This window comes from Musa acuminata, chromosome BXJ2-7 (assembly GCF_036884655.1).
Source record: "Musa acuminata AAA Group cultivar baxijiao chromosome BXJ2-7, Cavendish_Baxijiao_AAA, whole genome shotgun sequence".
Lineage (NCBI taxonomy): Eukaryota > Viridiplantae > Streptophyta > Magnoliopsida > Zingiberales > Musaceae > Musa > Musa acuminata.
The window spans coordinates 35460699-35474420 of NC_088344.1; the positions used below are offsets into that span (position 1 = coordinate 35460699).

The window sequence follows — 13722 nt, forward strand, 5'->3', positions numbered from 1 at the left end:
AGACGGTCCGGTCCGGTCCGGTCATCCAAGAAATTAAGCGCGTCTCCGCTGCTCGCGGTCCAGCCCCAATCGCGAGCGGAGCGTCGTCCGCTCCCCTTCTCTTCCGCAGCTGCCGACGACGACGACGACTACCGGGTAATATCCTATTCTCTTCTTCTTCTTCTTCATCCTTCCTCCTCCTCCTTCTTCCTCTTCCTCCTCGTTCTTCACCGCGGCCTCTTCTTCCTTCCACTTCCTCCTCCACCTCTTCCTATGTATGACCTTCTTCTCTTCTTGAAGAACTTCATAAGTCAATTTCAGATGTGACTAAGTTTTGCATCAATGATTATTTTCTTGTTGCTTATAATGGTCAAATCTAGAAGCCTGCAACGTCATTACTAATATATGCATTTTCTTTAGCCTATTGTATGACATCCTTTTGGAGACTTTTTATCTTAGAAAACCTTGTCATATTCAAATTGAAGAAACAATAGTTTGGAGATTGCACAAGGGAAAAAAGTTAGTGTGGGAAGAACGTCTTAAAAGACACACTTGGAAAAGTTCTGGTATCTCTAAATGCGAATCAATTAAGGGATGCCTAAATGCCAAGTCAAGATAAATGCTGTGCTTCAATGTCTAAGAGGAGCAGTTACATTTAGATAAATGGCCAATGATGTGATGTCATTGGCAAGTTTGATTGACTCCTTCCAAACCTTAATATGCTTCAGCTTAAGAAGGTCATCAGCTCACTGACAAGAAAACAAAAGACGACCTATTCCTTTATATTCTGTTCTCTTTTAGAATTGTGGCTCTTCTTCACGCTCCCTGTTTACCTTTACCCTATCAACAAAATAATTAGAATCATACAAATAATTGAGATGTATGTACTAACTAAAATGTTCCTTTTCTTGGTCAGGGAAAGCTGCAGTCATGGTCAAATCAAATGTTGCTGCTGAAGTTGTATATGATCCTTCAAATTCTCATTCTTATATATCTCATTCCAGATTGTATGCTAGTGAAGAGTGGAACTTCATGGTATAACATGATTCTCTTGTTCTGAATACTGAAAAAGAATGTTAAATGCTAATTTAGATGCCCTTTTAAGAAATTTATGATTGTAAGAGATATTTGTTCTTGAATATTCTTATGCTTCATGAGTTAATCCTGTGAGAGTACAGATCTGGTAAACCTAGAGGAAAAAGAATGTAGTTGGTTGTAGTTGGTACTTACAGACAAATTCTACCAATATTTGCAGTTTCTCTTCATATTTCTGTTTGTGTTCTCGTGTACCCGGTAATCCATGGGCATGATTGGTTGACAAATTGATGTTCCATGAATTTGAACATTTAACTGGCAAAATCAGATGTTGCTAAATATTGTAACTGGCAAGCTTTCAGATGGCATAACTTGTAGTACAGATTTTTTGTTTCAGTTATCTTGGACTTGTTAGATGGATCCTTTGAAACTTTACTATTCATACCTTATGATCCAAGATCAGAAATAAGTCTGAAGGCGCTGCTATAATTTCGTAATATTTTTTATGTAGTCTGATTTTGGTTTACTTAAATTAAGTGTATTTCTTATATTAGATATGCTAAATGAGATTTAAATAATATTTGAGTTTTGGTGCTTCAAATTGATCGGAAGTTCTATTTTGAGTAGAACAGTACTACCATAGGTTCTTATAGCCATCAAAGGCAAAAGGACCTTACTAAAAGGAGGATGTTGTTTCAGATAAAATAGAGGAATTGAAGAATTATGCATGATTATTGCATAAGTATAATTGTTGTGGTTGGTCTCCACTTATTATATTATCTTTTTTTATGATATTTTTATGAAGAACATCTTAATCTCTCTTCGTAAGTGATGGAAAAGTTTAAAGAAGCAATAGTGACACTACAGACTTCTTCATTGTATAAGTTGACTTTTATTCATCTCTTGGATCAAATTTTAATTGTGTTCTAGGTCGACCATCTAGGACTTCTATGTGGTTCTATATAATTTAGTAATTACAGTGCTTGCTAAGGTTGATAGGCATTGTTTTATTATAGATAAGTTGGGGTTCATATTACATGTAGGAAGTATTGTTATTGAAGCTAGAATTAGTGAAACAAGGGGAATCATAAATTGATGTGAAAATTGTGATTTCCTTCAAGAAAATTACACAATTTTTGGTGGATTTTATGTATGATCTTATTATCTTCTTGAAGAACTTTATAATTCAATTTTAGATGAGACTAAAATTTGCATCGATGGTTCTTTTCTTGTTGCTTATAATGGTCAAATGTAGAAGCTGGCAACATCATTACTAGTATATGCAGTTTCTTGTATTAATCATGTTCACTTATAATATCCCAGTAATTAACTTGCTCTTTTACTTACTTAACTTGCTTTCTTCTGCAGTCACGAAACCTTGCAGATATTTATAGGAAGCCAATATCTAAAGAATATATTGATCATTCTGACAGTGAGAATGAGGAGATGGGCATTAGGAAAATATTGAAAGACCGATGAATACTTGGGTATGGAGCTTTATAATTCCAAAAATTGTATCATATAGTTTATATCTTAGATTTTTTATGAAATCATGTGTTAGTAAGACACCAACCTTTCTTGAGTATTTTGCATGTATAGATATAGTATGTATGAAAATCGAGGAACTCATTTATTTGGAGCACCTCAGGAGGTTCATCCAAAGGAACCGGGAACCTTCGCCGCAACCTCAACGGTCTATGAAGAGGTAAAATCAATGTCATCATCAACGGATCTATCTCGAGAAGAGATAGCTCCTCGGGTCGCAAAGCATATACCTAAGCTACCATTAAAAAGTGTCCAAAGTTTGAAGATGACTCAGAAATAACTTTCAAGGAAGAGGAGACAGAGTACCTCGATGATGCCCTAGTGGTTTCCATAAAAATGATTTAACTCTCGAGTGAAGAGGGTTATGATCGACACAAGTAGTTTTGTTGACATTCTCTATTTTAACGATTTTTTAAAAACTTGGGCTCTCGGCTAATAATCTCACCCTTATGACTTTTTAATGACAAGGTTCATTAGCGACTCCATCTCCTCGCTCGAGACCATGAGCCTACATGTCATGTTTGGAGATGAGCCTTACATCAAAATGATGATGACCAAATTTATGGTGGTTGATATCCCCTTGGCATACAATATAATCATAAGTTGTCTCATACTTAATAGGCTGAGGGTAGTGGTGTTGATCTACCACATGGTGATGAAATTCTCAATAAGGACCGGCATCGAAAAATTGAGAAGCAACTTAAGGGAGTAATGCTAGTGCTATCTGATGACGGTTTCTCTATCGAAGAGGATCCAACCTGAGGCATCACTAATAATGGACCCTCAAAATTCTGCTAAGTCCTTGGACAAAGCATGGAGAAAGTCCTGAACAAAGTTCATCCCAATGGAGTCGCTTATTGAGGCACCCCTGGACAAAGCCCATCCCAATTAGGTCATCAAGATCGAGGCGACTTTCTAAGGAAAAGCGAGTGCAACTCATAGATTTTTGTGGGGAGAATACTGAGGTGTTTATATGGTCACGAAGAGACATATCGGGAATCACCTCAAACGTGTCCCAACACCACCTGAACATATCCTTCAAGGCTTGACCATTGAAGCAAAAGCCTGCAAGTTTGCTCTTATCGCTAATAGGTGATTAGTGATGAAGTAGATAAGCTGTTATGAGCGAGGTTTATTGTCGAGGTGCAGTATCCCTCCTCCCCCCCTCCCCCCAAATGGCTAGTTAATATTGTACTAGTTAAAAAGTCTTAATGGAAATTGAAGGATATATGTTGATTATACCAATCTTAACAAGATATGTCTGAAGGATAACTACCCTCTCCTAAGATCGATCAACTTGTTAACGCTATTTAAGGTTATGAGCTCCACACATTTATAGATGCATTCTCGGGACATCATCATATAAGGATGACACCATATGATTGAGAATACACCTCTTTTATCATTGATCAAGACATATATTATTATCGTATCATGTTATTTGGGTTAAAAAATATAGACGTAACATATCGATGAACAAAATATTTAAATATCAGAGAAACACTAGGATCTATGTAGATGATATGATTATCAAAAGCAAATGAGCGGATTCATATTTGATAGATTTTGTCGAGACAATTCAAATTTTAATGAGGTCCAAAATACGTCTTAACCCATCGAAATGAGGTTCTAATGTTCAATTGGTCTGTCATTTTCTTTTTGCCTTTGTTTGTTTCTGGAATATAATGATGGTCATTCCTCTCCTGCTTCTTGATCACACATGTGCTACTGCTACCGCTAGTAATCGTGCCACTCTTTGCCCTCCTTCCCCTTCTCCTTGCTCTCGTCTCCTCCTTCGTCACTCAACCCATCCTAAATGAGGTGTGGTGTGCTGTGACAGGATTTTTAAATTCCTTTATCCGCTTTTACCTTGAAACTGAGCTGCGGCTGACTTTTAAATCCCATCGAAGGAAGGATGAGGTCTTCGTCTTTTCTTTTCCCCGTTCTTGATGTTGCGTAATATTTTGATGCTATTAACCTTTTCCTGCTTTGTCTCGGTCAATGACTTACCCGTCTGTCATTCTTCGCGCTTGCCTGCGTCTTTGAATTCCGTTTCAAACTGTTATTATTATCCCTCGTCATGTATGTGGCACTTGCGAAGCGCGCATGCTTTTGTCGACTGTATTTATAGATTAATTCTGTAATTAATTATATTTAATATTTTAATATTTATATTTTAAAAAATTACATTGACATTCTTATACTTATGAAAACGAAACATTTAATCTCGTCTCTTCTCACATTATTGATTTTACTGACGGAAGATACCACACATATTGTTACATGCAAAAATAACGTTAAAAAAAAATTAAAAATAATTTCGATATCATCACAATCAAATAGCCATTGACCTTGCACGAAACCGGAGGCGTTGGTTAAGATAGCAAAATAGGACAAATGGGATGGTGTAAGAGAGGAGGATCTTTACTAGCATCAGTTGGGTAGGTCCTATGGGGATAGCGGAGCCAAAGAGGAGGATAACAAAGCAAAGCATGAGAAATAAGACAATGTAGGAGATGAGGATCATCACCACACTGTCGTTGGGTGACAATTTAGGAGGATAGCAAAACCTAAGGAGTCGACAAAGTCGGGAGAGCATAGCAAAGCTTTATAAGAAGTTATCATTATATGAAATTAATATATTTGAATGATAAGATATTTTTATCCTTAGCATCATTTTTGAACGCGACAACACATGCCATATGAATCAATAACGTAAGAAAATTAGAATTAAATATTTTATTTTTATAAATATAAAGATAATTATATATTATTAAAAAATATAAAAAATATTAAATATAATTTAAGTATAGAAGTAATATGTAATTAATCCCGATTTTCTCAATTGTCTTTCTCGCTTTTTGTAAGCCAAGTTTTCCGACAAGGAATTCGCTTCCCTCAACCGCTCAGCGTGTGGGTGTTGCGGCATGTGCACTTGACCCAAAGTGCCTTAAAAGATTAGAAAATGAGCGAGGCCATCGACTTCAACTACACGGCCATCACATCACTCCATCGTTGGATCTCACAAGCGTGCGGTGCTCCCGGGGAAGACGAGTGCGAAGTAACGCGAAGAATGCTTGGATATAAACAGATGGAATATCTTTTGATCCTATTATAGTTTCACTAGACTGTCTGAAGGCCGATCACCGAGCCCCGGTGCTCCATTTCTCATTGTGTTCCTCTATACAATTCAAGACAGATGACGATTCACGAGTTTCATGCGAGAGAAAGAGATGGGATAAGAAAAGAAAACACAACGTGCCAAGCTAATAATACCTTCATCTAATTTCCACACACGAAAGGTTGGGTATTAGAAATATCAAAAAGCCAAAAGAATATATAGTACTAGTGTTACTTACACATACTCTGAACTAAGCAAATACTAGCTAGCCCATGCATGCACAAAATGTGAATACAGTACCAATCACACCAAAATCTACAAAGAGACTCCTGGATGACCATTTAACTAATAAGATTTGAATCTATGACAAATCCCAGAGGAGCACCACGAATACTTCCTCTGCGGGAAGGGGCCCGATTCACCGTCGATTGGACGTTGGGTGGTATGTCGGTCTCAGACGAATGACCAGAAATGCAGAGGGTTCCGGTATCATCCTGTTCCCAGTAGACTTCCACCATCAGTCCTCTCGGGTGCTCCGATGATTCTGTTCCTGGAATCCCAACAAACCTAGCTCCTTTCGGGATCTGCATAGTCGCCAGCAGTGAGCAATGCTCCAATTCTAGATCTCTAAGTTTCAGAAGACTAAATGGATTTACCAATATGAAAAAATCAGCAACAATACAAGGATGAGATACTTATTTAATAATCTAATCCAGTTGTAGAACCTTCAATTCTTATCTTTCCATCTTGTCAATCAAACAAACAAATCCAGTCCATATAAATCTTTAAACATATACCCTACCCATAGGGAACTTTACTGATCGTTCCTATCAATTAGTCTGGAACCTATCCTTCTTAATTCTAGCAGGCGTATGCAGAATTTCAACTGTTATTCTGGCTTCTCTGTATCGCTCAATGACATGACGAATCTAATAAGAGACTAATTACTAAACTAAACCATGCAGCAGAAACACAGTTCCATAACAAAATCCTTAAATGCTTAAGTAGAATTCCACACCTGAATCGAAGGTCCGGATGACAAGTTCAGAGTAACCAGATTCTCCTCCATGGAAGAGCTTTCCAGCTCAGCTTGTTTTGCTATGTTTAGAAACACTTCCTCGAGGGTTGTTAGACCAAGTTGTATGTCTGAAATCCCAAATTCTTCTTCTCTATCTTGGAGCTCTGCAAAAAAATTCTGCCACCAGAAAGGGAGCCAGATAAGGGCCATTGTATAGATCAGAAAATGCATCCAGCCAGCCAAGGTTGCAAATAAATTCAGAATATGGGAGCATTAAGTTACCGTTAGAAGCCCCTCTTTTTGGTGGGGGATGACAAAAGTTAAAAATGTCTTGTTCTCTTCTTTAGGATCCACATTTAATCGCTGTTGATTCCATTCCTATGTCAGGCTATCTCCAGAAAACCAGAAAAGAATCTTAATTTATATTGTATTGCACTTACATCTTTGAAGAACTGCTTCACAGGCTCAAGGTGAGGATTGCTTGTGGGTGCACTACCATAAACGTTGGGAGTTTGACCGGGTGCATTGCTAGGGAAACTCACATTTGCAACATAACCAGTCCCAAATCTTGATTTAAGTCGTATAGAGGTTCCTATACACCGCAATTTTCCCTTAGCCATGATGGCTATCCGGTCACTTAAAATGTCAGCTTCCTCCATGGAATGGGTTGTCAAAACAATAGCTCGTCCTCTTTTAGCATCTTCTATTATGTCCCAGACATGCCTTCGAGTGATTGGATCCATGCCAGTAGTCTGCAACATAAGCCAACATAACAAAATTTCAATTGAAAGACTTGGTGACAAAACATATGTACAGCACTCTGAAGCGAGCCATGGTTTTTCCCACCAAGGGCAAATGGACAGTCTCAATTGTCAATCTACTAAAGGATGTTAATTTTATGTGAATAAATAAAATCTATTATGTGGATGATGCATTCCAATAAATTTACACCTAGTTAGTACTTAGATTTGTCAACATACTATGGTACTATTTATCCAGTTGATTAATATGCCTGGAACTGCAAGTAAAAGTTCAAAAAATAAAGAGATAACTGAATGAGCATTTTCATATGCCTTAAGACTCATTAAATCTATTATTTTGAAATAGTTTGTTTAGCAAAGGGTCAAAAAAATTATCAACAACACAAATATCAAACATTGAGTCGTTTTTAAAGAAAATGGGATAGCATAAGAGATTGCTCACAGATTACCTTATGACAGAAAATGAGACAGCTATTTCTGTACCTGTGCTTCTTATGAATTTTGTTTATGCTCATAAATTATCTAAACTGTCCAAAGAAAATAGATATAACAAATATATAAAGCACAAATTTCTGTCTACATGTTATATCTTGTTCTACTTGTAAGACTAGCTGTGTTTCACTGTTTTGGCATGGGTATGGTGTATCGTGTCTAGTTCCGTGTCCATGCTTCTCATAGGTGGTTGGGACTCCCTAGCTCATGTACCTTTAATTTGCTTATTGATCACATTTGTCTCTAATCACTTCAGCAAAGTAGAATGTTTACAGTAATCTAAAGCAAGAGAGCGACAGAGAGACAAAAACAAGAAAATTGTAGATTCTTTTGGTCCTAATATTGTGTTTGTTATTTAACAGAAGGATTCCAGAATTAGTTTCTGCAAATTTCACAGCTTTGAACAAGCAACCTTCGTGATTCCATGCAAATATGCATTCCTACGCAAGTGTTTATAGATTTCTTCAAGAAACTACGGTAGCATATATTTATGGCTAACTTTCATCACATACTGGCTCATCCAAGAAAACCATTTTTGGATCCCCAATGAGGGCTATTGCAACACTGAGACGACGCTTCATCCCTCCACTATAGTTTCCAGATCTAACTCGAGCAGCAGTAGTAAGTTTTACCTCTTCTAATGACTTTTCAGCTACCTGCACCACCATATAGCATATTATGAGAAGAAGATACGTTGTTAACTTAGAGGAATAAACCAACCTGGTTAAAAATGCTATACAAATCATATAAACCATTTCCAGTTAATATAAGGTTTTTTAACTGATAAATGCTCATTAAAATTGTCAATTTTAAACGTAGACAAGGGATCTTCTTTGGTGAGAAGTAAGAGACACTTTGCCTGCCAAAAAAAATTTGATCTTAAAAGTTAATGTTCATCAATGCAGATTATAGACATTATATAGACAAAGAAGGACCAAATGCTAGGAGGGTCTTCAGCACCCACCGATTTTATTGTTGATGGAGGCAAACCTTTGATACTAGCAAATAAATGCAGGTGTTCTTGAGCTGATAATTCATCCCATAAGATATCAAACTGGCAAATAGAGAACCACAGACCAGACTTTAATTAGTTTCCCTTTCTAAACAGTCAAAAGTAGGTATTCGCTATCTTATCAACCTATTATCGGGATGAAATGAAGCATACCTGGGGACAAACTCCTATCATCCTTCGAATATTTGACATACCCACTGAGCTCCGAACTGAATATCCATGAATTAATGCTGTAAGAAGATAAAATGACTTAGCAACATGGCATTACTTCTGTTCACACATAATGGAAGGATAGATTAATAACGCAAGATTATGCTACCATCTCCTGCTGTAACCGGTGTAACACCAGTAAGGCAATTAATCACAGTGGTTTTCCCAGCTCCGTTAGGTCCAAGAAGGCAAAACAGCTGGTCTTTTGCAAGGTTTACCCATATTCCCTAAGTTTCAATACAGCATTATGAAATGTTCAAGCAATACATGCTTGGCATCAATAAGTTCTGGCACAAACTGACAAGTGAAATGGTAAAAAGAGGAAATACCTTGACAGCATGATATGGTGAAGATCTCTGGCACTTGCAACAACCAATTTTTGTAGTTCCAGGATATGTTTTTGTTAGACCACGTATTTGAACTGCAACATTTGGATCAACTTCATTATTAGCAGCTTGCTGCTTTACACTAGTTTCCTCTGCTAGGACATCCTCATCACTTGGAGTAGCATCATCCAATGGTGGAATTGAACCAGAACAGCTACAGAGACTACCTTCTGATGTACAGAGAATGAATCTTTTAGAATCCTCTGAATTCATACTACATATGGAGCAATAATAAATTTGAAAAATAGAAAAATTGGTCATACCTTCCACCTTGTTTCCATCATTCCCAGTCCAGTATGAGGGATTCAGAAAATAAAACATTGATTTTCTCACACCATTTGAGTTTGGAATAATATTGTCAAAGTAAATTGCCAAAATGAACCACACAAAGAATGTTGATATGAGCCATTTATAGATATCTTCCTGTTAAATATATATGATTATCGTCAAACCTAACCATCATAAAGAAGATAAACAGTGTAAACTTTACGCTCAGAATGAACTCATATCATACAATAGTTATAGTGCAGTCAGGTTCATATGTAGTGCATTCTCCACGCCTGCCCCAACTAATTCCTTCATCTTCAGAAGTAGCTGTCTCATTGCCTAGCAAGTCAAGAGCTTTGGCAAGAAGGTTGGGGGGAAATAGAGACCATATAACTCGATAGAGTTTTGTGAAGTTGCTATCATATGGAAACCCGAATACTGTAACAAGCTGTGGTGACAAGATATGTTAATTCAATTTTCAATCTCCACGGTAAGATGCATTATCAAGCTTGCGATTATCAATATGAAAACTTCACCTGAGTCAGAAAACCGATTATGAATATTGAGAACCCAACTGTAGTTGCTGATGATGATTTACTGACGAAGGCTGATATCATAAAAGCAAAACTTAGCTGCAAAAAATAGATTGTGTAAGATTCAAGGAATATTGGCACAAACATGTAGAATAAGCAAGGAAATTTTGGAAAGATGATTCATATCCAAACTATCCTAATCAAATGCCATACATCTGCTAGAGAAAAAAATTACCATATTAAGTTGGAAAAGGAAGAACAAGAGAAACAGAACAGCAAAACTGTTGTGCAAGAAAAAGTTGAATTGAAACATTATCCCGAACAGGACTGTGAAAAGTGCTGCAACCACCGTCAGAAAAGCCTCCCATGTAAACCAAGAAAGCCAATAAGCAGAATCATATAGGCCCATTATGGACATAGCCTGCAAATACTTAAAAGAATGAATCATTAGCATTTTGAATTTGCAAGTAGGAGAGGTCAACAGATGAAAACCTCAAGACCAGGATAAGCATAAGTTACAACCTGACGAAGTTTAAGTTCTTTTTCAGTGACCAAAGAGCTAATTTGAAATACAAAACCAAACATGGCGATTGCAAGGAAGAAGGTCGGTCCTGCAGTACCAACAGCAGAAAAAGTTTCTGTGGCTGGGTGAGCAAACTCCTTGAACCCCACCGTCCACTTAAAATTTGGATCTGCGGTAAGAAAATCCTAATAAGTAATAGAAACAAAGTGAAAGTAAATCAGCTATCAAATTAGTGAATGATAACCTACAGGACTCTCAAGTTTCAAGACATCAAGAAGGGCATTGAGAAGTTTATGACAGCACAGAAAGTCATTTAAGAAGCTGTTTTTTACTTTCATTTGAAGTGATTATCTTATAATACATTAGCAGATATTTGTGTATAACTGAATTAATGTCAACAAATTCAAGCTTGCTCAAGATAGATGTAGTTATAGATTGAGTTTAGAAGCTACCAAGTATGACTTATCAAACATTCAAAGATCAACAAACAGAAAATGTCTATAGCACCTCCAATCAAGGATCTAGAGATTTCACGCTCTGCAGCAATCTGAAGTGGGATTTGAAATTTGAAAGTAGGGTCCTCATAGCTTCCTCGTTTGGCTACAGCAGTAGAATTCGTCTGGATTCCATAGCTTATGACAGTCGAATTCCTCTCCACAAAATGCAAAGCACCTGGGCACCGCATAGGATTGCTTTCAAGCCATGCATCCACTTCAGCTTGAGTTCTGAAAGATTTGACCTATAATATTGATGTGTAGATCACTTCTTTCAGAAGTACTAAAAAACAATTACAATAGCTATCTTAAATGTTTCATTGGAAAAGAAAAGTGATGGTGTATCTAATGCAGTGTGGGCTAACAAACAAGCAAACTTGGGAACACGTTTACAAAGCTCAAGAATAAAGATCTGCAGCTTAAAGACAACAAAATATTGGCACAGAACAAAGCTATTCTGGAGAGATGGAAGACTAAAACAGTCTTCCCGGCTTATGCCATGCATCATAGCATTTAGTCACATTGACTACAAGACCAGTAGCAGGAGGAAGATTAAAATTTTGACTATCTATCTGGCTTACTTATGCAAGAAAAACAGTAGGAATGTGGAGGTTATCAGCATTTGAACAATCAAAACCATAGATACTAGAAAATACCCTGTCCTCAAGTTCAAAGGCATATTTTGGCTCCTTAAATTACTAGTAAGAGATTGGGAACATTAAATATTGATTAAAGGAAAATAGGGATGAAAGGGTGGAATTCTTTATTGAATGTGATGGATTCTTATATACTAAACTTGATTGTGCAAGTGTAGGATATGCCATTAAGAATGCAAGTGGAGGTTTGTTGGCTGCTGGATGTACCAACTGCAGAGTTCAAGGTGCTAAGCAGGCTGACTGCAGAGCAATCAGTGAGGGTCTTAAAAGGGCTGAAAGCAAACTGTGCGTCGAATCAGGTGCCTTGGAGATAATTCATTATATCAACAATCAAAAGCCATGGCCTTGGAGGTTGAAGAGTTTGGGAGATGACATTAGAAGAATTAGTTCTAATGTGAATGTTATAAGTTTTGTTTACATTCCTAGGGAATTTAAATCTCCTGTCCCAAAGTATTGCCAAACTCAGTAGCAGATTACACAATTTTGCACAGTATGGGGAGCTGAAGCTTCCTCATTTTTGTGTACTAATGCTTGTATCGAACAAAACAGAGAAAAAGGAAATCGATGGCAGACCTACTGTTTTATTCACTCAATTCCTTCAACTTTATAAAAGAAAAATTAGATAACGCAATCAAGATGTCCAGTAACTAGACGATAAATACGGATCACCATGACTGCTGTTTTCGATAGCACGTTTTCAGTAATCTACTCGAAGAAAATAATGGAAGTTCCTTTCGATTCCCTGCAAAGCCAATTCGCCAAAGAACCAATACTATAACAAGGTAAATCAGGAGGAACGGGTAGGAGAATTTCCAAGGCCCTACCACCAGAAATAAATGATAACAAGAACTGACCTTCTCGGCGGGGATTTCCCTGCCGGGGTTGTTCTTCATAATGGCGGAGACGATGGTGGCGATGCGGGCGCTGGCGTTGCCGCTCCAGATGAAATCGTGGCAGGGGGTTTTGACGTAGAACTTGTCTTCGCAGGGGGGGATGGGGGGCAGGATGAGGGGCTGGGGGTCGTGGACGTTCTTGTAGGCGGTGGTAGAGGAGAAGCGGGACTTGACTGCCTTGTCGATGCAGAAGATGAGAAAGATGAAGAAAAGGGAGGAGAAGAGCTGGAGGAAGGCGGACTTTTTGTGGCGCCACGTCAAGATGAAGTTCTTCCTCAGCAAGGCCGCATACTGTTGCGTGATCAGGGGTACGCCGCTATTCAGCTCCATGGGAGGGACGACAGAAGGCCCTTCTTCTGCCTGTTTCCTATACCAAGAACCGCCGGAGGAGGCGGCGAAAGTATGGAGGGGGAAGCGTTTCACTTTGGACTTCGGAGGGGGAGGAGATTACTGGAACGGGCCATTTATAAATGACTTCATAAACATAGACGACGGAGGGCTCTTTGGGTTGACTCATCGCCGGGATCGGGATTGTGGTACGGGGCGATCGCCGCAAGTACTTTCAAGTTGGAATTTTCCATGGCATTGATTGATAGCACGCGACAAACCAACGATTTCCATTGGAATTTGAAGCTCTTGATTAAAACCCTGCTCAGTTTATTTTCCTTGTTAGATTCTTGATTTGAGGGAGTGTTGGAAGGTGAGATTTGGATGATGCATTTCTTAACGATGCAAATTTTGGAGTGAGAGTTTGGTTAAGATATCGATATTTCAAACCCCCAAAGAGAGGAAATGTA

The 13722-nt window shown here is 38.0% G+C and overlaps 1 protein-coding gene and 1 long non-coding RNA gene across 3 annotated transcripts; one reads left to right on the forward strand and one right to left on the reverse strand.

The window, feature by feature from the left end:
- The first annotated feature begins 4 nt into the window (after positions 1-4).
- LOC135617844 (uncharacterized) lies at positions 5-2578 on the forward strand. The gene is made up of 3 exons (XR_010488871.1): positions 5-135; positions 896-1014; positions 2383-2578. It is a non-coding gene; the product is annotated as an uncharacterized LOC135617844 (long non-coding RNA).
- A 3291-nt stretch (positions 2579-5869) lies between these two features.
- Positions 5870-13483, reverse strand: LOC135617845 (ABC transporter A family member 2-like). 2 transcript variants are annotated; one of them, XM_065118525.1, is made up of 16 exons: positions 12887-13483; positions 11390-11621; positions 10882-11051; positions 10595-10780; positions 10363-10458; positions 10074-10274; positions 9823-9982; positions 9503-9726; positions 9283-9400; positions 9117-9193; positions 8916-9005; positions 8464-8607; positions 7139-7450; positions 6981-7061; positions 6699-6875; positions 5870-6264 (listed from the first exon to the last, which is right to left on the reverse strand). In XM_065118525.1, the coding sequence occupies exons 1-16, from the start codon at positions 13253-13255 to the stop codon at positions 6022-6024; spliced, it is 2880 nt and encodes a 959-aa protein (XP_064974597.1). In that variant the 5' UTR covers positions 13256-13483; the 3' UTR covers positions 5870-6021. The 2 variants fall into 2 exon arrangements, with proteins under 2 accessions (XP_064974597.1, XP_064974596.1); XM_065118524.1 differs by having other exon boundaries at positions 9503-9729; positions 12887-13476.
- Positions 13484-13722: the final 239 nt, after the last annotated feature.

Coding starts and splice junctions, on each gene's coding strand:
- LOC135617845 (XM_065118524.1), bottom strand. CDS start 13,255: ATGGAGCTGAATAGCGGCGTACCCCTGATCACGCAACAGTATGCGGCC. Junction 9,983..10,073: donor CTGACTGCACTATAACTATT/GTATGATATGAG, acceptor TATATTTAACAG/GAAGATATCTATAAATGGCT. Junction 8,608..8,915: donor CTCCATCAACAATAAAATCG/GTGGGTGCTGAA, acceptor ATGGTGGTGCAG/GTAGCTGAAAAGTCATTAGA.